The sequence below is a fragment of the Rhincodon typus genome, chromosome 2 (assembly GCF_021869965.1).
Source record: "Rhincodon typus isolate 14 chromosome 2, sRhiTyp1.1, whole genome shotgun sequence".
NCBI classification, from domain to species: Eukaryota; Metazoa; Chordata; class Chondrichthyes; order Orectolobiformes; family Rhincodontidae; genus Rhincodon; species Rhincodon typus.
In genome coordinates this window covers 33997249-34016754 of record NC_063333.1, presented here as the reverse complement: position 1 = coordinate 34016754, position 19506 = coordinate 33997249, and the positions used below count along the sequence as shown (strand labels likewise).

At 41.9% G+C, this 19506-nt stretch overlaps 1 protein-coding gene across 1 annotated transcript in view; it reads right to left on the bottom strand.

Annotated features, from left to right (window-relative positions):
- mpp7a (MAGUK p55 scaffold protein 7a) overlaps positions 1–19506 on the bottom strand; it is a 396892-nt gene that overhangs the window by 8669 nt on the left and 368717 nt on the right. Inside the window, exon 14 of the mRNA XM_048606808.1 lies at positions 75–155. Within this exon, the coding sequence (XP_048462765.1) occupies positions 75–155 (81 nt within the window). The remainder of the gene's footprint in view (positions 1–74; positions 156–19506) is intronic.

Here is a 19506-nt window from a genome sequence, read left to right as displayed (position 1 = left end):
TAATTGTTTGTTTTATATAAATAATACCAAACTATTGTTGAAAATAGCAAGACAAGCAAGTGGCTCTTACTCACATGGAACTGTTATACCATAGTGCTGTGAATCACTGATCAACAATTTCCTTTTAAGCTCGTTCAGTCCAACTCCTGGAGGGCCTACAAAAGCAAGCAGTGATATAAAATAAAGATCAAAGAGCAGTTTTAGAAATATGAACTACCAATTTTTCTTTCCTAAGGATTCAACAACAAGAAACCACGTAATTTGTTGTTAATGCTTCTTTTTCATATGAACTCAGCAGTACTAGTATCTGATTTATAATAAAGGTAAAAAGGTAAAGTCACTATAGTATTATTTGAAAGAGATAATTGGCAGTGATTTAACCAAAAGGTCGTAATATCTCAGGTGAGGGAAGAGGGTAAGAAGAAGGTTACTTCATGGTAACCTCACCCAGTGTGGGAATTGACCCACACTGTTGGCATCACTCTGCACTGTAAACAGCCATCCAACCGACTGAGCTAATATTTTGTTAAACAATCAGCCATTGACTGCTAAAGAACTCATGCCATTTACATATGCTTTAATTTTGATGTACTATGAAAATTATGTGAACAATTTTCTGAATTTAGAAATCTGTTCTTTGAACCAAGATCTGTGATGTGCAGGATTTCCCTTTAGGCACAAAGTATTTCATAATTACTGTTCCACACCCTTATCCACAACAAGCCCTGCTCCAGTTAGCTGTTTTGATGCAGCAGGTCAAATTCTATCAAATCCAGAAGTGGATCATACAACACTGTTCATAAATGTACATAACACATCTTTTTTCATACATAACAAGGCCATAACCTTACTAAAAGCCCTTACAATCTTTTGCAAGATTTAAGCTTTTACTGGCTTCTTGGCTACGTGCAGAACAGTTCAATAATGTTCAGAGAAAGCTTGCCAGACAGCTTTACTGTTCCTTCCATCATTCTTACAATATTCACCTGCCCCTTAAAAGGGTAATACAAATTCAATCCCAAAGGACTACCAAAATAATGCACATTTTAGCTGGTTCCAGATATTCTTACGTTCTGGGTAAAACGTCATATAAAATTGTGAAACAAACAGTCAGCAATGTAAACATTTTAAAACTCACGAGTACAAAGGAGGAATGACAATGTGTCCAGATGATAAGCCTCACTGAGAATACTGACATATTTTCAGATAATGACTAATCTCTGCATTTAGAACATCATCTGTTTTTATTTCGGATTCCAGTGTTCAAGAACATAAGAAAGCACAGAATTGGAACAGATTCTACAATACATCTGGTTGGTCCCAAAACTAGTACCTTTCAAATCCCCAAATCCCTCAAGTATCTCTCTAATCCTTAATTATTTCCAGAGGATCTAGCTCAACTATCTCCCTAGATAGTCTATTTCACATTCACTACCCTATGGGTAAAGTAGTTAAATCTAAATTGACTTCTAAACTTGAGCTTCAAGATCTTGTTCCTTTCCATGCCGTTACCATCGAAGTACTGCTTCTCCTCCAAATAAACTGTCATAATCTGCACTTTAAAAATCAGATCTGAGAAAGAGAGTGGTTTTCCTATACTGTACCATGCTGTGGAAGATGATTTAACTACAGGATGTTCAAGCTACTATCTTGATGCCGGCAACTATTTTTGATTCTGTTCATTTTAGAACGGAGATATTTAAGAAACCAATGCAGGTATCTAAATTCAGTCAAGGCATGAAAAAGGTTTTAGCATTGTCTAAGACAGCAGAAAAGCATCAAGGAAGAAGTAACCTCGTTATGAGTAGTTGGGCAGACTGTACAGCAAATCAATCCTCCCACTTTAAGAATCCCAAACGTTCTTTATTTTTGCAATGCTTTGCAAACATAAGACAAACCGATTGCCTTATGTAACATTAATTATATTTTTACAGTCTACATGTTGTCCACCAAACAACAAGACTGCATTGAACAAAATGTCACTTCATCTAAATCAGTTTGCCTCTGTAGAAATTAAAAGAACTACATATGATTAAGACAAAGAGTTTGGGTCTGGAGCTCAAGGAAATTTTGTGATTCCACTTTATTGATCTCACTACAGCATAGGCACATACAGAGCAGACTGAAGTAGTTCCTATTCAAAAAGCAAGCAAACAGATTGCTTGAGAGCAACCTATACCACTGAATGCAAATAAATACCTTGTGATAGACTCAAACACAGGCTTTCCTACCTAGTGAACTATTATTTAACAGCATATCATCAAAAACCTTACAAGAATAACCACAGCGATAATATCCCCATTGTCCAATTGTGTAACCTTTAGACATTCATTCTTCAAATCTGTGATGATTCTACTCATTCATTCTTCAGCTGTATATTTATTCCTCTGAGTAACTACAGAATTTTCACCAATAGCAAATGTTTAGTAACTGAATTTTTTCTGCCTTAATTATGTCCCTTTTTAAACATTGATGTTATGTGAGATAACTTGTTAGCCCAGATCACTATTCTCATTTCTATTAGCTTCTTGAACATAAAGTCAAGGACATCATTAATGGAGATGGCTAATGAAACTAAATAGTTAAAAAATACTCTGCAAATCATAAATGAAATAAAAGATCTTACAAATACTCAATATGTCTGGTAGCATCTGTGGAGTCAGAAACAGAGTTAATGCTTCCGGTCAATGACCTTTCAATTAGGACTGCAAGAAGTTAGAAGACACATTTTGAACAGCAAAGAGGCAGGGCATTTGAAGTAAGGCACTTAAGGCTGGTGCTGAAGGCAGTATATTAGCATGGATAAAGGATTGGTTAACTGATAGAAGACAGAGTTGGGATAAAAGGGGAATTTTCAGGACAGCAACCTGTAACTAATGGAATGCCATGGGAATCAGCGCTGGGGCCACAATTATTTACAATATATATGAATGACATGGATGATGGAAGTGAATGTACTATCGCCAAGTTTGTGGATGTCACAAACAGTCTACAGGAGGATACTGACAGGTTGATTGAGTGGGTGAAAACATAACAGATGGAAAAAATAATGGGAAAATGTATGGTTATGCACTTTGGCAGGAAGAACAGAAGAGCCGAATATTATTAAAATAATGCAGAAAACTGCAATGCGCAGTGACTTGGAGGTCCTCACACAAGAATCACAAAAAGCCAGCATTCAAGTTCAGCAGGTTATAGGGAAAGCAAATGGAATGTTGGCCTTTATTTCAAAGGGAACGGAATATAAAAATAGGGTAAATGTTCTAAAACTATACAAGGTGCTAGTCAGACTATGGCTTGCAGACTGTGAACAGTTTTGGGCCTCTTACCTAAGGAAAGATATACTGAAATTGGAGGCAGTCCAGAGAAGGTTCCCTCGGTTTATTATGGTTATAGAAGGAATTTCTTATGAGGACAGGTTGAGTAATTTAGGCTTGTACTTACTGGAGTTAAGGAGAATGAGAGGAAACCTTAATGAAGTCAGAGTTTCACTGCTTGGAAAAGGCTTTTTGGCCCATGATGTCCACACACCAGTCATCAAGCACTTATCTACTCTAGTCCCTATAGCGATTGTATCAGGGTCAGCAGGTGGACCTCACAGAATGAGTTTCTTGATTTGGGCTGTTAATCTTGTCCAATCAGGAAGCCCTGGCTGACAAATATAAACAGGGGTGCCAGACATCCTGTTCACTCTGACAGAGCTGGATCAGTGTCAAGGACTTTCCACGTGTCAATAAAGGATCACTTTGGTGACAGGATACCAGCTTCTGTGCACTTATTTCAGTGGCGATTATAGGAAAGCACACTCCTGAAGAAATTTACCCACAAAGCCGTCTTTGAATTAGGATTAGTGTTTCTGGCATCATGCTGTTATTTGAGAAGTTTGATTTGTTCAATTCTACTGTCAAGAACCGGGCCTAGAAAATGGAAAGAATGTGGGTTTTCTCACCCCATGTAAATGACACTGGGGCAGATGAAAAGCAATGGAGTAATTCTCCCGTCAGCTTGTGGACCCACAGCTTTTTCGGTTATTAGCAGTCTCATTTTCCTGAGGCACCAGATACTAAAACCTTTCAAGAGTTGATGGATTTAGTTAAGGAATATTACGACCCCAAGCCTCCTCTAATTCTGAGACGCTATCGGTTTTACTTGGCAATTTGAGAACCGGTGGAATCCGTAACAGAGTTTTTGACCACCTAAAGATGACTGACAGAGGTACGTGACCTTGGTTTAACCCTTAATGAGACGCTGAGAGACTGCGTGGTATGTGAGATTAGTGATGTTACCATGCAGAAGCACCCTACTAGCTAAAGCCCAACTGGACTTCAAACAGGCACTACCACTGGCTCTATCACTGGAAAATGCCGCAAGTGGAGCACGGGAGTTGCAGGGTTTTCCAAGGAAATGGGCACCCTCATCAGTCCAATTGAGCTTGGGAACACCACTTGAGTCAAGGCAATTGTATAGCCTCACTCAAAACATACGGACTCTGGGTCAGCCCATAGCATAAGCCCAAAATGAAACCAAGCCTCGGCTAAATGTTTAAAATTTTCTTCAGGATCCTGATCGGCAAGCCATTGTAGCTGCTGCCAGTCTGCAGACTCGAGACAGCAAAGGAGTCCTACAAGGCCTGGATTGAGTATGAGAATTCAAAGGCCAGTATCCAGGAGAATGCACATCTTGGACAGTACACCTTCATCTGGTTTGGAACAGTTAATTTGCTTAGCAACATCCTAATTAGAACCAATCAAAATATATGCCTTGTTGAATGGTCATCCTGTTCTAACGGAGGTTGATACTGGCGTGGCCATTTCAGTAATCGTAGAACCAGTCTTTAACAAAACTCAGTCTGGATTCCAACCCTTAAGTTTTCGCAAGACCTTGGCTATACTGAGAACCTATACCGAGGAACCTTTACTGATTAAGGGTACAACTTTGGTTCCATCTGTTATGAGAAACAGCTGGTTCAGTTACCACTGACTGTACTAAACGGCCCGGGCCCAAGCTTGATGGGGTGAAATTGCTTGAGAATTATCTACCTAAGCTTGGCTCCAGATTTTTTTTTATTAGAAAATGGCTGCCTGAGTGATGTCTTAATTAAATACCTGGACGTTTTTCAGGAAGGTCTAGGGACTATCAAAGGAGCCAAGGCCACCTTGCATGTTGACCAGGAAGCAATTCCACGATTCTGCAGAGCCCACCCAGTGCTATTTGCCTTATGGACAAAAATGTAGGCAGAAATCAGGAGGCTGGAAAGCGAAGGAATCATCAAACCAGTCCAGTATGCAGAATGGGCAGCACCAGTAATACCGATTTTTGAAGTCCAACAGGTCAGTTCACCTTTGTGAGGATTTTAAACAAATGGTAAACCGCTTTTCTCAGGTGGATAAATACCAATCTCTCATAGCGGATTTATATGCAAAGTTGTCAGAGAGGCTGTCCTTCAAGAAGCTGGACATGAGCCATGTGTACTTGCAATCGTGGTTGGATGAGGATTCCCAGGAGCATACTACAATTAATACCCATAAGGATTTATACCAATATATGAGGCTGTCATCAGCCTGTGCAATTTCTCAGTCGATGTAGACCTGTCTACCCCAGGTCGCCAGTTATCTACATAATGAGCTAATAACAGGGAAGACCAAGAAGGAGCACTTAGAAAACCTGGACATAGTCCTTACATGTTTCTCCCAGGCAGGTGCATACTTTAGAAGGGAAAAGTGTGTGTTCCAGGCACCCAAATTGACCTACTTGGGCGACAGAGTCAACAAGACAGGGTTACACCCGTTGGAAGATGAAGTGAAGGTGCCCCAGCTGCCACATCAGTAAAGATGCTTAGGCCTTTGCTTGGGCTGGTGAACTATTTCAGAAAGTTCGTACAATACCTAGCCTCCATCCTGGCACTTTTGCATCAACTCTTAAAAAAGGATCAGCCTTAGAAATGGTCGCATAGCCAAGCCATAGCTTTCAGTGGTGAAGAAACAGCTGTCATCCTCTGAAGTGTTGGCACACTATGATCCTAAGTGAGATCTGGTATTGTCATGCGATGTATCCCCGTATGACCTCAAAGTAGTATTAGCTTGTAGATGGCCCAATGGACAGGAATGCCCAATAGCGTACGCATCTAGGACTTTGGCTAATACAGAGTATAAATACACCCAGATAGAGAAGGAAAGTTTGACGATCATATTTGGAGTCAGGAAGTTCCACCAAAATCTTTATGGATGGAAATTTGTAATAATAATGGACCACAACCCCCTGCTAGGTTTACTTAAAGAGGATAAGACAATGCCACTCATAGCTTCAGGCCGAATTCATCAGCAAGCCTGATGCTAAGTGCGTATAATTACAAGTTGAAACACCTTCCAGGAGGCCAACTAGCAGGTGTGCATGCATTGAGTCACCTACCGCTGGCAGATACACCACTGATGGTACTGCAATTGAAAGAGTCCATATTGGCTCTAAATTTTCTGGACACACTTCTAGTCACAGCTGACAATATCAGATTTTGGATGCAGAAATATCCAGTCTTGGCAAAACTGAAATAGCTGGTGGTGATGGGGGAAGCCAAAGTTTTATTACAACCAGAATTCAAACTTTTTTGGACCCAGGGAGACTGGATCATAGTAGAGGATATTATTATGGGGAGTAATAGTGATTGTTGCAATCAAAGGTTGCTGCCAGATACTGGCTAAACTCCACCAGGGTCATTCAGGGGTTTCCAAAGTGAAGATGTTGGCGAGAAGTTATGCTTGGTGGCAAGGATTGGATGCAGACATAGCTGCATTAGTAGGGCAGTGCCAGAGTGCCAACAGGACAAAAATTACCAATAGCAGCACCCCCACATTGGTGAGTATAACCCGGCAAACCTTGGACTCGGTTACATGCAACTATGCAGGTCCTTTCATGGGCTCAATGTTCTTAGTCAAAATGGCTGGATGCGCATAGGACAAAAACAGAAGTTGCTGGAAAAGCTCAGCAGGTCTGGCAGCATCTGTGAAGAAAAAAAATCAGAATTAACGTTTCAGGTCTGATCCTTCCTCAGATGTGCAGAGTTCATTTGTCAAGCTCGGGGACAGTGGTAGAAAAGCTGCACGCATCTTTTGCGATACGTGGACTCCAGAAGTGTGGGTAATGGGCCATCGTTTACCAACAGGGAGGTTGATTATTTCCTAAAGTTGAATGGTATACATCATAAGGCCAGCTCCATACCATCCATCATCCAACAGTCTGACAGAAAGATCAGTAGAAACTTTGAAGGCAGGCTTAAAGAAATAGCCTACAGCTTCACTAGATACCAAACTGTTCCAGATCCTATTTGATTATAGGAGGACCCCTCATGCAACTGCAGGGACAGCTCCAGCAGAGTTGCTAATGGGGACAAGATACCACACCAGGTTAAATCTGATCTTCCTGGACCTGGGCGGGAGGGTGAAACGGCATCAGGAACACCAATGCTGGACATAAGACTCTGCTAAGCGAGAGAGACAGTTCCCTTCAGGGGACGACGTTTGGTGTAGGAACCACAGGAATGGCCCTGCACCTATAAGAGACTTGGTCGATGTGAGGTCAGGTCCAGTGATGTATGAAGTTCGAGTAGGTGCAACATCCTGAACAAGCACGGGGACTACATGAAAGCTGCAAACTCACAAACAGTGTGGGAACAAAATGTGTCTGGCTCCTCCACTGTCCTGTGGGTTCTCCCTCTCCATCAAGCATTGAAGATACCTTGAAATGTGAGATGGACAAAGCAGATGTCTCCACTTCGATTGTCTTTGCCGCCTGAAGAGGAGAATAAATTTCTTCCGAAATGCTCTGGGTGCAAAAGGCAAGCTACTATGTGTTACATGTCGCCTGTATTGGGGCAGAGATGGGGAAACCTGACCCAATGCTAAATTGCCCCAAGAGGAGCTACAAAAAACAAAACTGGCCTATGTCCTCAGACTCAGAGGGGGAGGGATGTAGTGACTGTAATGAGGTCAGCTAGGCGGACCTCAGAATACGAGTTCCCTGATTGGGGCTGTTAACCTGGAGTGTCAGACATCTGTTCACTCCGAGCTGGCTCTGAGGGAGCTGGATTAGTGTCAAGCACTCTCTATGTGTAAATAAAGGGTGACTTGGTGATGGGATACCAGCCTCTATGGAGTCATTTCAGTCCTATCTTCCAACAATTGGCCCATTGCCTTGTATGCTATGGTGCTTCAAGGGATCATCTAAATAGTTAATGAATGCTGTGAGGTTCCTGCCTCTAGCACTGTTTCAGTGAGTTTCAAATACCCAACACCTCCTGGAAGAAGAAATTCTTCTTTAACTCCATTTTAAACCTCCTGCCCTTTACCTTAACTCCATGGCCCCTGGTTATTAACCCTTCTACTAATGGAAAATGGTTTCTTCCTATCCACGTTGTCTATGTCCCTCATAATTTTGTACACCTCAGTCAGTTCTCTCCTCAATCTTCGCTCTAAGGAAAACAACTCCAACCTCTCTAGTCTCTCTTCATAGTTTCAATGCTCTAGACCAGACAACACCCTGGTGAACCATTTCTGCACCCTCTCTAGTGCAATCACATCCGTCCCCTTGCAGAGCAAACAGAAATTCAGCTGTGGCCGAACTAACATCTTATATAGCTCTTTTGTAACTCCCAGCTGTTGTGTTCAATGCTTCAACTAATAAGGGCAAATATCCCAGTGTCTTCCTAACAACCTGTTCTGTTTTCTCAAGGATCTGTAGACATACAAACCAAGGTCCTTCTGTATATCCTAGGGTTCCACCATTCATCGTGTACATCCTTGCTTGTTTGTCCTCCCAAAATGCTTCACCTTGCACTTTTAAATATAGATCAGCCATCTATATCACCCTGTAGTGAAAGGCTTTCCTCCTCACTATTTACCACACCACCAATTTTTATTCAATGAAATCATGACTGATCTGATAATCCTCAACTCCACTTTCCTGCTTTATCATCTGCAAACTTACCAATAATATCTCCTACATTCATGTCTAAATCATTAATGTACTCTACAAACAGCAAGAGACCCAGCAGCTAACCCTACAGTACACCACTGGACACAAGCTTCCAGTCACAAAAGACAAATCTATGGCCATCACATTCTGCCTTCTGCCACTAAGCTAACTTTCGACATTTGAGTTCTTGCCTTCTTGACCAATCTTACAAGTGAGACCTTGTCAAAAACCTTACTGCAGTCCATGTAGACTACATCCACCATACTACCCTCATGTATATATCTAGCTACCTCCTTGAAACACTGAATAAAATCTGTCAGACTGATGTCCCCAGACAAAGCTGTGATGACTATTCTGGCTTCATCTTTGCCTCTCCAAGTGAAGATCAATTTGACGCTCAAAATCTATTCCAATAGATGCCCTGCCACTCACGTTAGATCCACTGGCCTATTGTTCCCTCGTTTATACCCACCACCCTTCTTGAATAATGGTACCACATCAGCTGTCCTCCAATCCTTTGCATCCAGGAACCAATGGCTTAGTTATATTATTAATCCGAAGACCCAAATAATGTTCTGGGGTACCCGGGTTCAAATCCTGCCACAGCAGATGGTAGAATTTGAATTCCATAAAATATGTGGAATTAATAACCTAATGATGACCATGAATCCATTGTTGATTGTTGGAAAAACCCATCTGGTTCACTAATCTCCTTTAGGGAGGGAAAATACCATCCTTGCACAGTCTGGCCTACATGTGACTCCAGACCCACAGCAATGTGGTTGACTCTGAGCTGCCCTCTGAGCAATTAGGGATGGGCAATAAATGCTGCATAGTCAGTGACACCCTCATCCCATTGATGAATTTGAAAATAAGTCCACTTTGATCAGAACTTGTCTTATTACATTAAAATTGGCCTTCCCCCATTCAAAACCTTTAGTTTTGGTCCATCTTTGTTCTTTGCCATGGCTGCCTTAAATCTTACTAAGTTACTGTCTCTATCACTGAAATGCTTTTTCCACTGACACTTCTACCACTTTCCCAGCTTCACTGCCTAAAATTAGGTCAATCATTGCCTTCCTCCTGGCTTAAAAAGCTTTTCTGTATACCAGTCATTGAAACATGGAAGACTCAGGAGGTTTGACAGGGTAGATGCAGAAAGGTTGTTTCCAATTATGGGAGAGCCTATGACCTTCTATGACCAGAGGGCATAATTTTAGAATAAGGGGCCCCTCATTTAAGACAGATGGGAGGAGGATTTTTTTTCTCTCAGAGGGTAGTGAATCGTGGAAATTCTTTAATACAGAGGGCTGTTGAGGCTTTGTTGTTAAGTATACCCAAGGCTAAGATAGACAGATATTTAAGCAGTTTCGGGATCAAGGGGTGTGGGATAAAGCAGCAAAGTGGAGTTGAGGATTATCAGATCAATCACAATTCTGATGAATGGCAGAGCAGACCAAATGGTCTAATTCAACTCCTACACCTACAGCCTTCTGGGTGCAGTGGAGAGCACTTGAGACAAAAGGAAAGGTCTGTTATATGGTGGAAGGCAGGAAAGTTTCCGTGGCAGAAGAACATGGTAGGCAAGTAATGTGTATTCAGAGGAGCTGTAAATGGAAGTTACACAGCCATCACCAACAGCTGCCATCAACCCCTGAATGTGACCCTGTGCTCCCATTTACTTCATTCTCTGCTCCATTCCTACTCTGGCATTAGCCTCTGACAGTGCTCCGATGAAGCAGGAGGTATAGCACTTGACTTTCAACAGGGCACTTTACAGCCTTCCAGACTCAACATTGTGTCCAACACTCATTGCCTTCCCCCAATTTTATTAATTTTTTTTGGACAGCAGCTGTTGGTAGTGATCATGTTTGTTCCATTGACAACTCCTCAAAGCACATCTTTCATTTTTTTTACATGCTTCTTTAACGTCTCCTTATATATTGCATCATTATCCCTTTATCTATTTAATTGTACATGCTTTTCAACTGAACACACACCTTCCCCTTTGTCCTTTCCTACCTCCCCTTCCTCTGCATTTGCTCAAAACAGTTACACCTCTGAGTTTTTCCAGTTCTGAAGAAAGATCATTGACCTGAAACACTAACTTGGTTCCCCTTTCCAAAGATGCTGCCAAAGTATTTCCAGCATATTTTATTTTTATTGTATTCAGTACACCTGGGCTTGGTTTCTTGTTCTGTCTTCAATTTCCTTTGGCTTCCAGTTACTGCCTTATCTGACATTTCTATTTCTTGTGTTACTCTCTTATTTAATTTCTGTGTTGGAGTGAATTTGATGCTCACTCCATGAAGGCACAGAAAGTTCTTTTTATTTAATCCCTTGGCCACCTTTGGGAACATTCAATAACTCACCTTCACTCCCACTTCCTGAGTTTCATAACATCCTTGTTGTTCAAATGATTTCTAATTTCATCTTTCCTGACCATTGTTTTCACCTCCAGTTTGGTTCCATACCAGTCATATCTTCATAGTTTAGGAACCATCTTTTATTCAGCTGACAGACTTCATTACTGTTTGCTCAGAAGTATTTACAGGGAGCTCGATAAGCACATAACAGAAAGGAATAGAAAATGCGCTGATAGGGTTATAAGAAATTGTTGGGAGAATGCTCACATTGAACATAAACCTCCGCATACACCAGTTAGGCTCGATGATCTGTTACTATGCATTACATTCTATATAACTGTATAACTCTGTTAAACCTGTTTCCCAAGTGGTATGTAACTGTTATATACTCAGAGTTTAGTACTTCTAATCATGATCAACTTTGCTTCTATGTTTTTCCTCTCTAACTGTGCTGTCCAAACCAATTTCCTTAGTTCACCCCTCAAAATGTGCCTTTCTAAAGCTGAATGCATCTATTGTACTCACACTCCTTTCCATCATGAACCTATTCTTAAATACTACCACGTTGCAGTTACTGCTGCCAAGATGTTCTTTGTTCTACTGACCCCTGTTACTTCCTTAATATTATGTTCAATGTAGTACTATCTGTGGGTTCCTTGATCATGTACCAACCAATATTATGACATGTAGTGTACTTTGACTCTTAAATTACACACTTGACATGTTTCCCAATCTTTCTTTGGGAAAATAAAGTCACTTAAAACAACTGCATGTATTTCTGTACACATTATCCTTATTTAACTACAAAGCTCTCTGTCAAATCATTCTAACTGATCTGAAGATCTGTAGCAGCTGTCCACAGCTAGTCTCTATTCCCTCATGTATCTCAATCCCATCCAAAGGACCTGATTCAATGGATGGATTAGGCAAATCCTGGATTAGATAAATTCATCTCCATACAATAAAGTTCACTTCCATGTAAAAACATGTCATTGGAGTTCAGAGAAAGTACGAGCTGCAGATGCTGGAGTCAGAGATAACACAGTGTGGAGCTGGAGGAACACAGCAGGCCAGGCAGCAGAGGAGTAGGAAAGTTGATGTTTCAGGTTGGGACACTTCTTTAGAAATTTCTGCTCCTCCAATGCTGCCTGGCCTGCTGCATTCCTCCAGCTCCACACTATGTTAGTGGAGTATTTTTAATATTTATATCAGAGTTTTACCCAAACCACAATCACTGTGGAACAAAGTCTCAAACTATACAAAACAAAAATTCTAATTCTTAAAACTCAGAACATTGTAACCTCACCAACCCAGAAGTCTATTACTTAGGAACATCTGTTGTCCAGAAACTTATTGAGCTCCAAGCAACTCATGGAGTGTTTTACTATGGTGCTTTTCAAAGGGAAAGATAGAAGATACAGTATTTGGGCAAGTAAAGCAATACTGATTGCTCCTTTATTATGTATTACTTTTATATTTCAAGGAAAAAAAAATCAAAGGTGTTTTCCAGTTCACAGCACTTGTGTTTAGGCATCCTAACATCATTCCTTAATCCAGAAAATTCTAAAATCCAGAAAAGACTTGGTTACACATATTAAATGATAATAGAGTAAAGTTAGTGAAACATAGGGGTTGTAGTTCCTTTAAGAGGTGGGTGAGCAAGTAGAAAATGTCAGAAAAAGACAAATTTTGGATGTTTTCCCTCGAAGCTTTTGGCACAAAACCATTGAAAAGGATGACATTAAGTCAGGCCACATGTGAAGTATTTTGCCTTATCTTACCTGAATTGTGGTATTAGTACATGAATGCTCAATTCATTTGCTTGAAATTATTCCCTCTTATTCTAACAGCCTCATCTACCCACTTTTTTTTAAAAATGGTCTACAAACTCTCCAAAAATAGTATGGAGAAAAAATTCTGACAAATGCATTAAACACTTATCTAGTACAACATGATAATTATAGAATAAAAGCAAGGCAATGCAATTGTTTTTATTTCAGATCTCCAACAAAGCACAGGAGAAACTCGGCAGGTCAGGCAGCATCTGGGGAAGGTTAAACAGACTTGGACTTTTTAGAGATAGTAGGAACTGCAGATGCTGGAGAATCCGAGACAACAAGGTGCAGGGCTGGATGAACACAGCAGGCTGACGTTTCGGGCCTCTCTGCTCCTATGATGCTGCTTAGCCTGCTGTGTTCATCCAGCCCTGCACCTGGGACTTTTTACCTCTGTTTTTCTCTCCACAGATGCTGCCAGATCTGCTGAGATTCTTCACAACACTTTACACTTTTATTTCAGGGTAATTATACAGCCAAGGAAACCTACATGAGCAGAACACAAATTTTCTTGTCACATTCTGGGTAATCCAAAATGGAGGACGGGAAAAAATTGTGGCTGTTAAGAGCTGCTCCTTTTTTGAGATATTCCCATTGTTGGAACTGATTTCCTTGAATTCCAGGAGCAATATTACTGTTTTATAAGGTGTTGCATTGTTTTGGAACTTTGGGGGAGAAAAAAGATCAAAACAACTGCACTTTAAAAAAAAAGGAGAAAGACAGACAAAGGCAGGGACAACATGGGAAGTGATTCAATTGGGGAAAGAAACCTACACTGCTGTCTGACCCAGCAGTGAATCTGCCAGCTACTGCCTCTGCTGTTTGAATTTCAGGTCTCCCTGGACATTGGAGTGCATCTAAGAAAAATTAACAAACAGCGAAATTCACAGCTGGCCTTGGAGAAACCTGTGTGGGAGAGCTCACAGCGGGGCAGCAGCTAAGTGGCTTTTTAAAGTATAACCTTACTGTTCATTTCACAAAGTTACAACAGCGAGTAGAGTGGGTTCTTTTTTGATTATATGCTTTATTGAGATCTGTCTCTTGATTAAACTTTAGAAATATAAAACATAGGTACTAAGATAGCCTGGAGTAGTGTTTTTTAGAGCAATAAGACTGTGCTATCTTCTGGGTCTGTAGATTGTTAAGATACAAAGATGGCTTTTAGTAGAGTGATGTGTTCTTCCTGTCAGATGTGGGAGATTAGGGAGAGTTTTCCATGTTATTGATGATTATGTCAGCAGGAAGTGTTTTGCATAGGTTGGAGAGGCAGTTTGAGGCAATTAAGAATTTACAGAAGCTAGGAGTGTGATGGGCGGCAGTTGTAGAAAGGGAGAAAAGCCACAGATACAGTCAGGTAGACCGGCTACCTCCAGGAAATGTAGGAAGGGAGGCAGGTCATGCAGGAGTCTCCTGTGGCTATCCCCATCTCTAACAAATATGCTGTTTGGAAATTGTAAGGGGTGATGGGCCCTCATGGGAATGTAGCATTGACAGCCAGGTTCTGGTACCGAGACTGGCTCTAACGTGGGGCAGGTCAGGTTCCAAGTGATTGATTGTGATAGGGGACTCTAGTCAGAGGTACAGACATACGTTTCTGCAGCTGACAGCGAGAAATCAGAATGCTGTGTTGCCTCCATGGTGGTAGGATCAAGGATATCTCAGAGAGGGTGCAGAATATTCTCAAAGGGGAGAGAGACCAGCAGGAGGTCATTGTACTCATTGGAACTAACAATATAGGAAGAGAAAAGGATGAGATTCTGAGGAGAGAATATAGGAAGTCAGGCAGGAATTTAAAAAGGAGGTCCTTGAGGGTAGTAATATCTGGATTACTCCCACTGCCATGAGCTAGTGAGGGTAGGAATAGAAGAATAGAGCAGGTGAATGCATGACTGAGGATCTGGTGCAGGGGAGAAGGATTCACATTTTTGGATCATTGGAATCTCTTCTGGGTTAGAAGTGACCTGTATAAGAAGGATGGATTGCACCTGAATTGGAAGGGGACTAACATACTGGCAGGGAGATTTGCTAGAGCTGCTCGGGAGGATTTAAACTAGTAAGGTTTGGGGCTGGGGTTCGGGTGGGGACCCAGGGCAATAGTGAGGAAAGAGATCAGTTTGAGACTGGCACAGTTGGGAAAAGGAGCAAGTCAAACAGTCAGGACTGGCAAGAACAAAGTAGGACTGGTAAATTAAAATGCATTTGTATCAATGCAACAAGCCGAACGGGTAAAGCAGATGAACTCAGGGCATGGTTGGGAACATGGGACCGAGATGTCATAGCAATTACAGAGATGCGACTCAGGGATGGACAGGTCTAACAGCTTAATGTTTCAAGGTATAGATGCTATAGGAAGGACACAAAGGGGGGCAAGAGAGGAGGGGCAGTGCCATTTTTGTTTCGGGATAACATTATGAGGTTCCACTGATTATGTTACCTAGCATGGTGATGAAACATCTTAACAAAAGCAAGCCACGCTCGTTCTGCATGTTGTGGGAATGGGGTCTTTAACCCTTGTAATTGTTTGTCGTAGAGTGGCAGTGGGCTTGTGGACCACCATGATTCCTAGTGGTCTTGGGCGTCTTGTTGCAAGTTCTGATATGTTCCTGATGTAGGGAAGTGTGGTCAGTGTGTTAGGGCATACTGTGTCCTCCTGTTATTCTGTTATATCCTCCCTAAGCCTGTACTTAGGGAGGATATTCCTGGGAATACATCCAGGGAAGTTATTTGGGTGGAACTGCGAAATAAGAAAGGGATGATCACCTTATTGGGATTGTACTATACACACTGCAATAATCAACAGGAAATTGAGAAATAAGTTTGTTAGGAGATCTCAGTTATCTGTAAGAATAATAGGGTGGTTATGGTAGGGGATTTTAACTTTCCAAACATAGACTGGGAGTGCCATAGTGTTAAGGGCTTGGATGGAGAGGAATTTGTTAAGTGTGTACAAGAAAATCTTCCGATTCAGTGTGTGGATGTACCTACCAGAGAAGGTGCAAAATTTGACCTACTGTTGGGAAATAAGGCAGGGCAGGTGACTGAGGTGTCAGAGAGGGAGCACTTTGGGGCCAGTGACCATAATTCTATTAGTTTAAAAACAGTGATGTAAAAAGATAGACCAGATCTAAAAGTTGAAGTTCTAAATTGGAGTAAGACCAATTTTGATAGCATTAGGCAAGAACTTTCAAAAGTTGAATGGGGACAGATATTCGCAGGTAAAGTATGTTCCTGTTAGGGTGAAGGGCAAGGCTAGTAGGTGTTGGGAATGCCGGATGATGAGAGAAATTGAGGTTTTGGTCAAGAAAAAGGAGGAAGCATATGGCAGGAATGAGGTCGTTGACTTGGTCCCCGAGCTGGTTTGTTTTTGTTCAGATGTTTCGTCACCATTTGAGGTGACATAATCAGTGGAACCTCCAATGAAGTGATATTATTCTACTTGGAGTTTATACTGTCTGGTCCATTATGGTGCTAACTGACATTTCTGGTTTTGATCTGTATGACTTTATATATGGGGTCCAATTCTATATGTTGTTGATTGAAGTATGGGTGGAGAACCAAGCCTCTAGGAATTCCTGCGCGGGTCTATGTTTGGCTTGGGCTACTATGGTTACCTTGTCCCAGTTAAACTAATGGCCTTCGTTGTCTGAATGTACAGATATTAAGGAGAGTTCATCATGCCGTTTTGCTGCTAGCTGATGTTCATGCATTCTGATGGCTAGTTTCCTTCCTGTCTGTCCGACATAATGTTTGTGGCAGTCATTGCATGGTATTTTGTAAACTACGTTCGTTCTGCATGTTGTGGGAATGGGGTCTTTAATCCTTGTAATTGTTTGTCGCAGAGTGGCAGTGGGCTTGTGGACCACCATGATTCCTAGTGGTCTTGGGAGTCTTGTTGCAAGTTCTGATATGTTCCTGATTTAGGGAAGTGTGGTCAGTGTGTTAGGGCATACTGTGTCCTCCTGTTATTGTCTGTTATGTAGGTATAGACTGCAGAGATTGAGTGAATGCCTAAAACAGTACAAAGGCAGCAGGAGTACACTTAAGAGGGAAATCAGGAGGGCTAAAAGGGATCATGAGGTAGCTTTGGCGAATAGGGTTAAGGAGAATCCGAAGGGATTTTATAAATACATTAAGGACAAAAGGGTAACTAGGGAGAGAATAGGGCCCCTTTAAAAATCATTAAGTCCACCTATGTGTGGAACTGCAGGAGATGGGGGCAGCGACTAAACGAGTATTTTGAATCAATGTTTACAGTGGAGGAGAATATGGAAGATACAGAACGTGGGGAAATAAATAGCAACATCTTGAAAAACGTTCATATTACAGAAGGGGTGCTGCTGGATGGCTTAAAACACATAAAAGTGGATAAATCCCCGGGATCTGATCAGGTGAACCCGAGAACTCTGTGCGAAGCTAGGGAAGTGATCGTTGGGCCCCTTGCTAGATATTTGTATCATTGATAACCACAGATAAGGTGCCGGAAGACTGGAGGTTGGCTAACGTGGTGCCACTATTTAAGAAAAGTGGTAAGAAAATGCCAGAGAACTATAGACCAGTGAGCCTGACATCAGTGGTGGGAAAGTTGTTGGAGGGAATCTTGAGGGACAGGATTTACATGTATTTGGAAAGGCAAGGACTGATTCGGGATAGTCAACATGGCTTTGTGCGTGGGAAATCGTGTCTCACTAACTTGATTGAGTTTTTTGAAGAAGTAACAAAGAGGATGGATGAGGGCAGAGCATTGGACATGATCTATATGGATTTCAGTCAGGCGTTCGACAAGGCTCCTCATGGTAGACTGGTTAGCAAGGTTAGATCACGTAGAATAGAGGGAGAGCTAGCTATTTGGATACAGAACTGGCTCAAAGGTAGAAGACAGATGGTGGTGGTGGAAGGCTGCTTTTCAGACTGGAGGCCAATGACCAGTAGTGTGCCACAAGGATTGGTGTTGGGTTCACTGCATTTTATAATTTATAGAAATGATTTAGATGTGAACATAGAAGGTATAGTTAGTAAGTTTGCAAATGACACCGAAATTGAAGGTGTAGTGGGCAGTGAAGAAGATTACCTCCGAGTACAACTGGATCTTGATCAAATGGGCCACTGGGCTAAGGAGTGGCAGATGGAGTTTAATTTAGATAAATGCGAGGTTCTGCATTTAGGAAAAGCATATCAGGGTAGGACTTATACACAATGGTAAGGTCCTGGGGAGTGATGCTGCACAAAGAGACCTTGCAGCGCAGGTTCATAGTTCCTTGAAAGTCGAGTCACAGGTAGATAGGAAAGTGAGGGCGGCATTTGGTATGCTTGCCTTTATTGATCAGTCCATTGAGTACAGCATTTGGGAGATCATATTGTGGCTGTATAGGACACCGGTTAGGCCACTTTTGGAATACTATGTGCAATTCTGGTCTCTCAGCTATAGGAAGGATGTTGTGGAAGTTGAAAGGATTCAGAGAAGATTTACAAGAATATTGTCAGGGTTGGAGGGTTGAGCTATAGTGTGAGGCTGCACAGGCTGGGGCTATTTTCCCTGGTGTGTCGGAGGTTGAGGTGTGATCTTATAGAGGTTTATAAAATCATGAGGGGCGTGGATAGGGAAAACCAAAAGAACTGCGGATGCTGTAAATCAAGAACAAAAACAAAGTTGTTGGAAAAAGCTCTGACAGCATCTGTGAAGGAGAAAACAGAGTTAACGTTTCGGGTCCGGTGACCCTTCCTCAGAACTGATGCTGCCTGGGAAAACGTCAGTTTATATACAGAAAATAGGGAGGTGGTTGGGGTAGGGAGTAAATGATAGGATAGAGCCCAGAGAGAGAGAAAGACAGTTGGACAGGCTGGGAGGGTGAGTAGCTGTTAATGGGGACTGTTAGTGACTAACAAAAGGGGGTGTGTAGTGGCAGGCTATGTAGTATCAAGGCCTGGTGTGTGGGATGGGGTGCTGGGACATGGGGGAGTTTAGGCCCTAAAATTATTGAACTCAATATTGAGTCCAGAGGGCTGTAGGGTCCCCAAGCGGAAAATGAGGTGTTGTTCCTCCAGCTTGCGTTGGGCTTCACTGGAACACTGTAGCAAGCCAGAGACAGAGATGTCGGCCAGGGAGCAAGGTGGTACATTGAAGTGGCAGGTAGTTCAGGGTCTTTTCTGTGAGCAGAACGTAGATGTTCTGTGAAGTGGTCGCCAAGTCTACGCTTCGTTTCCCCAATGTAGAGGAGGCCACATTGTGAGCAGCGAATGCAGTAGACTAGATTTTTGGAAGTGCAGGTGAAGTGTTGCTTCATCTGAAAGGTATGTTTGGGCCCTTGGATTCTGGGGAGGGAGGAGGTAAATGCGCAGGTGTT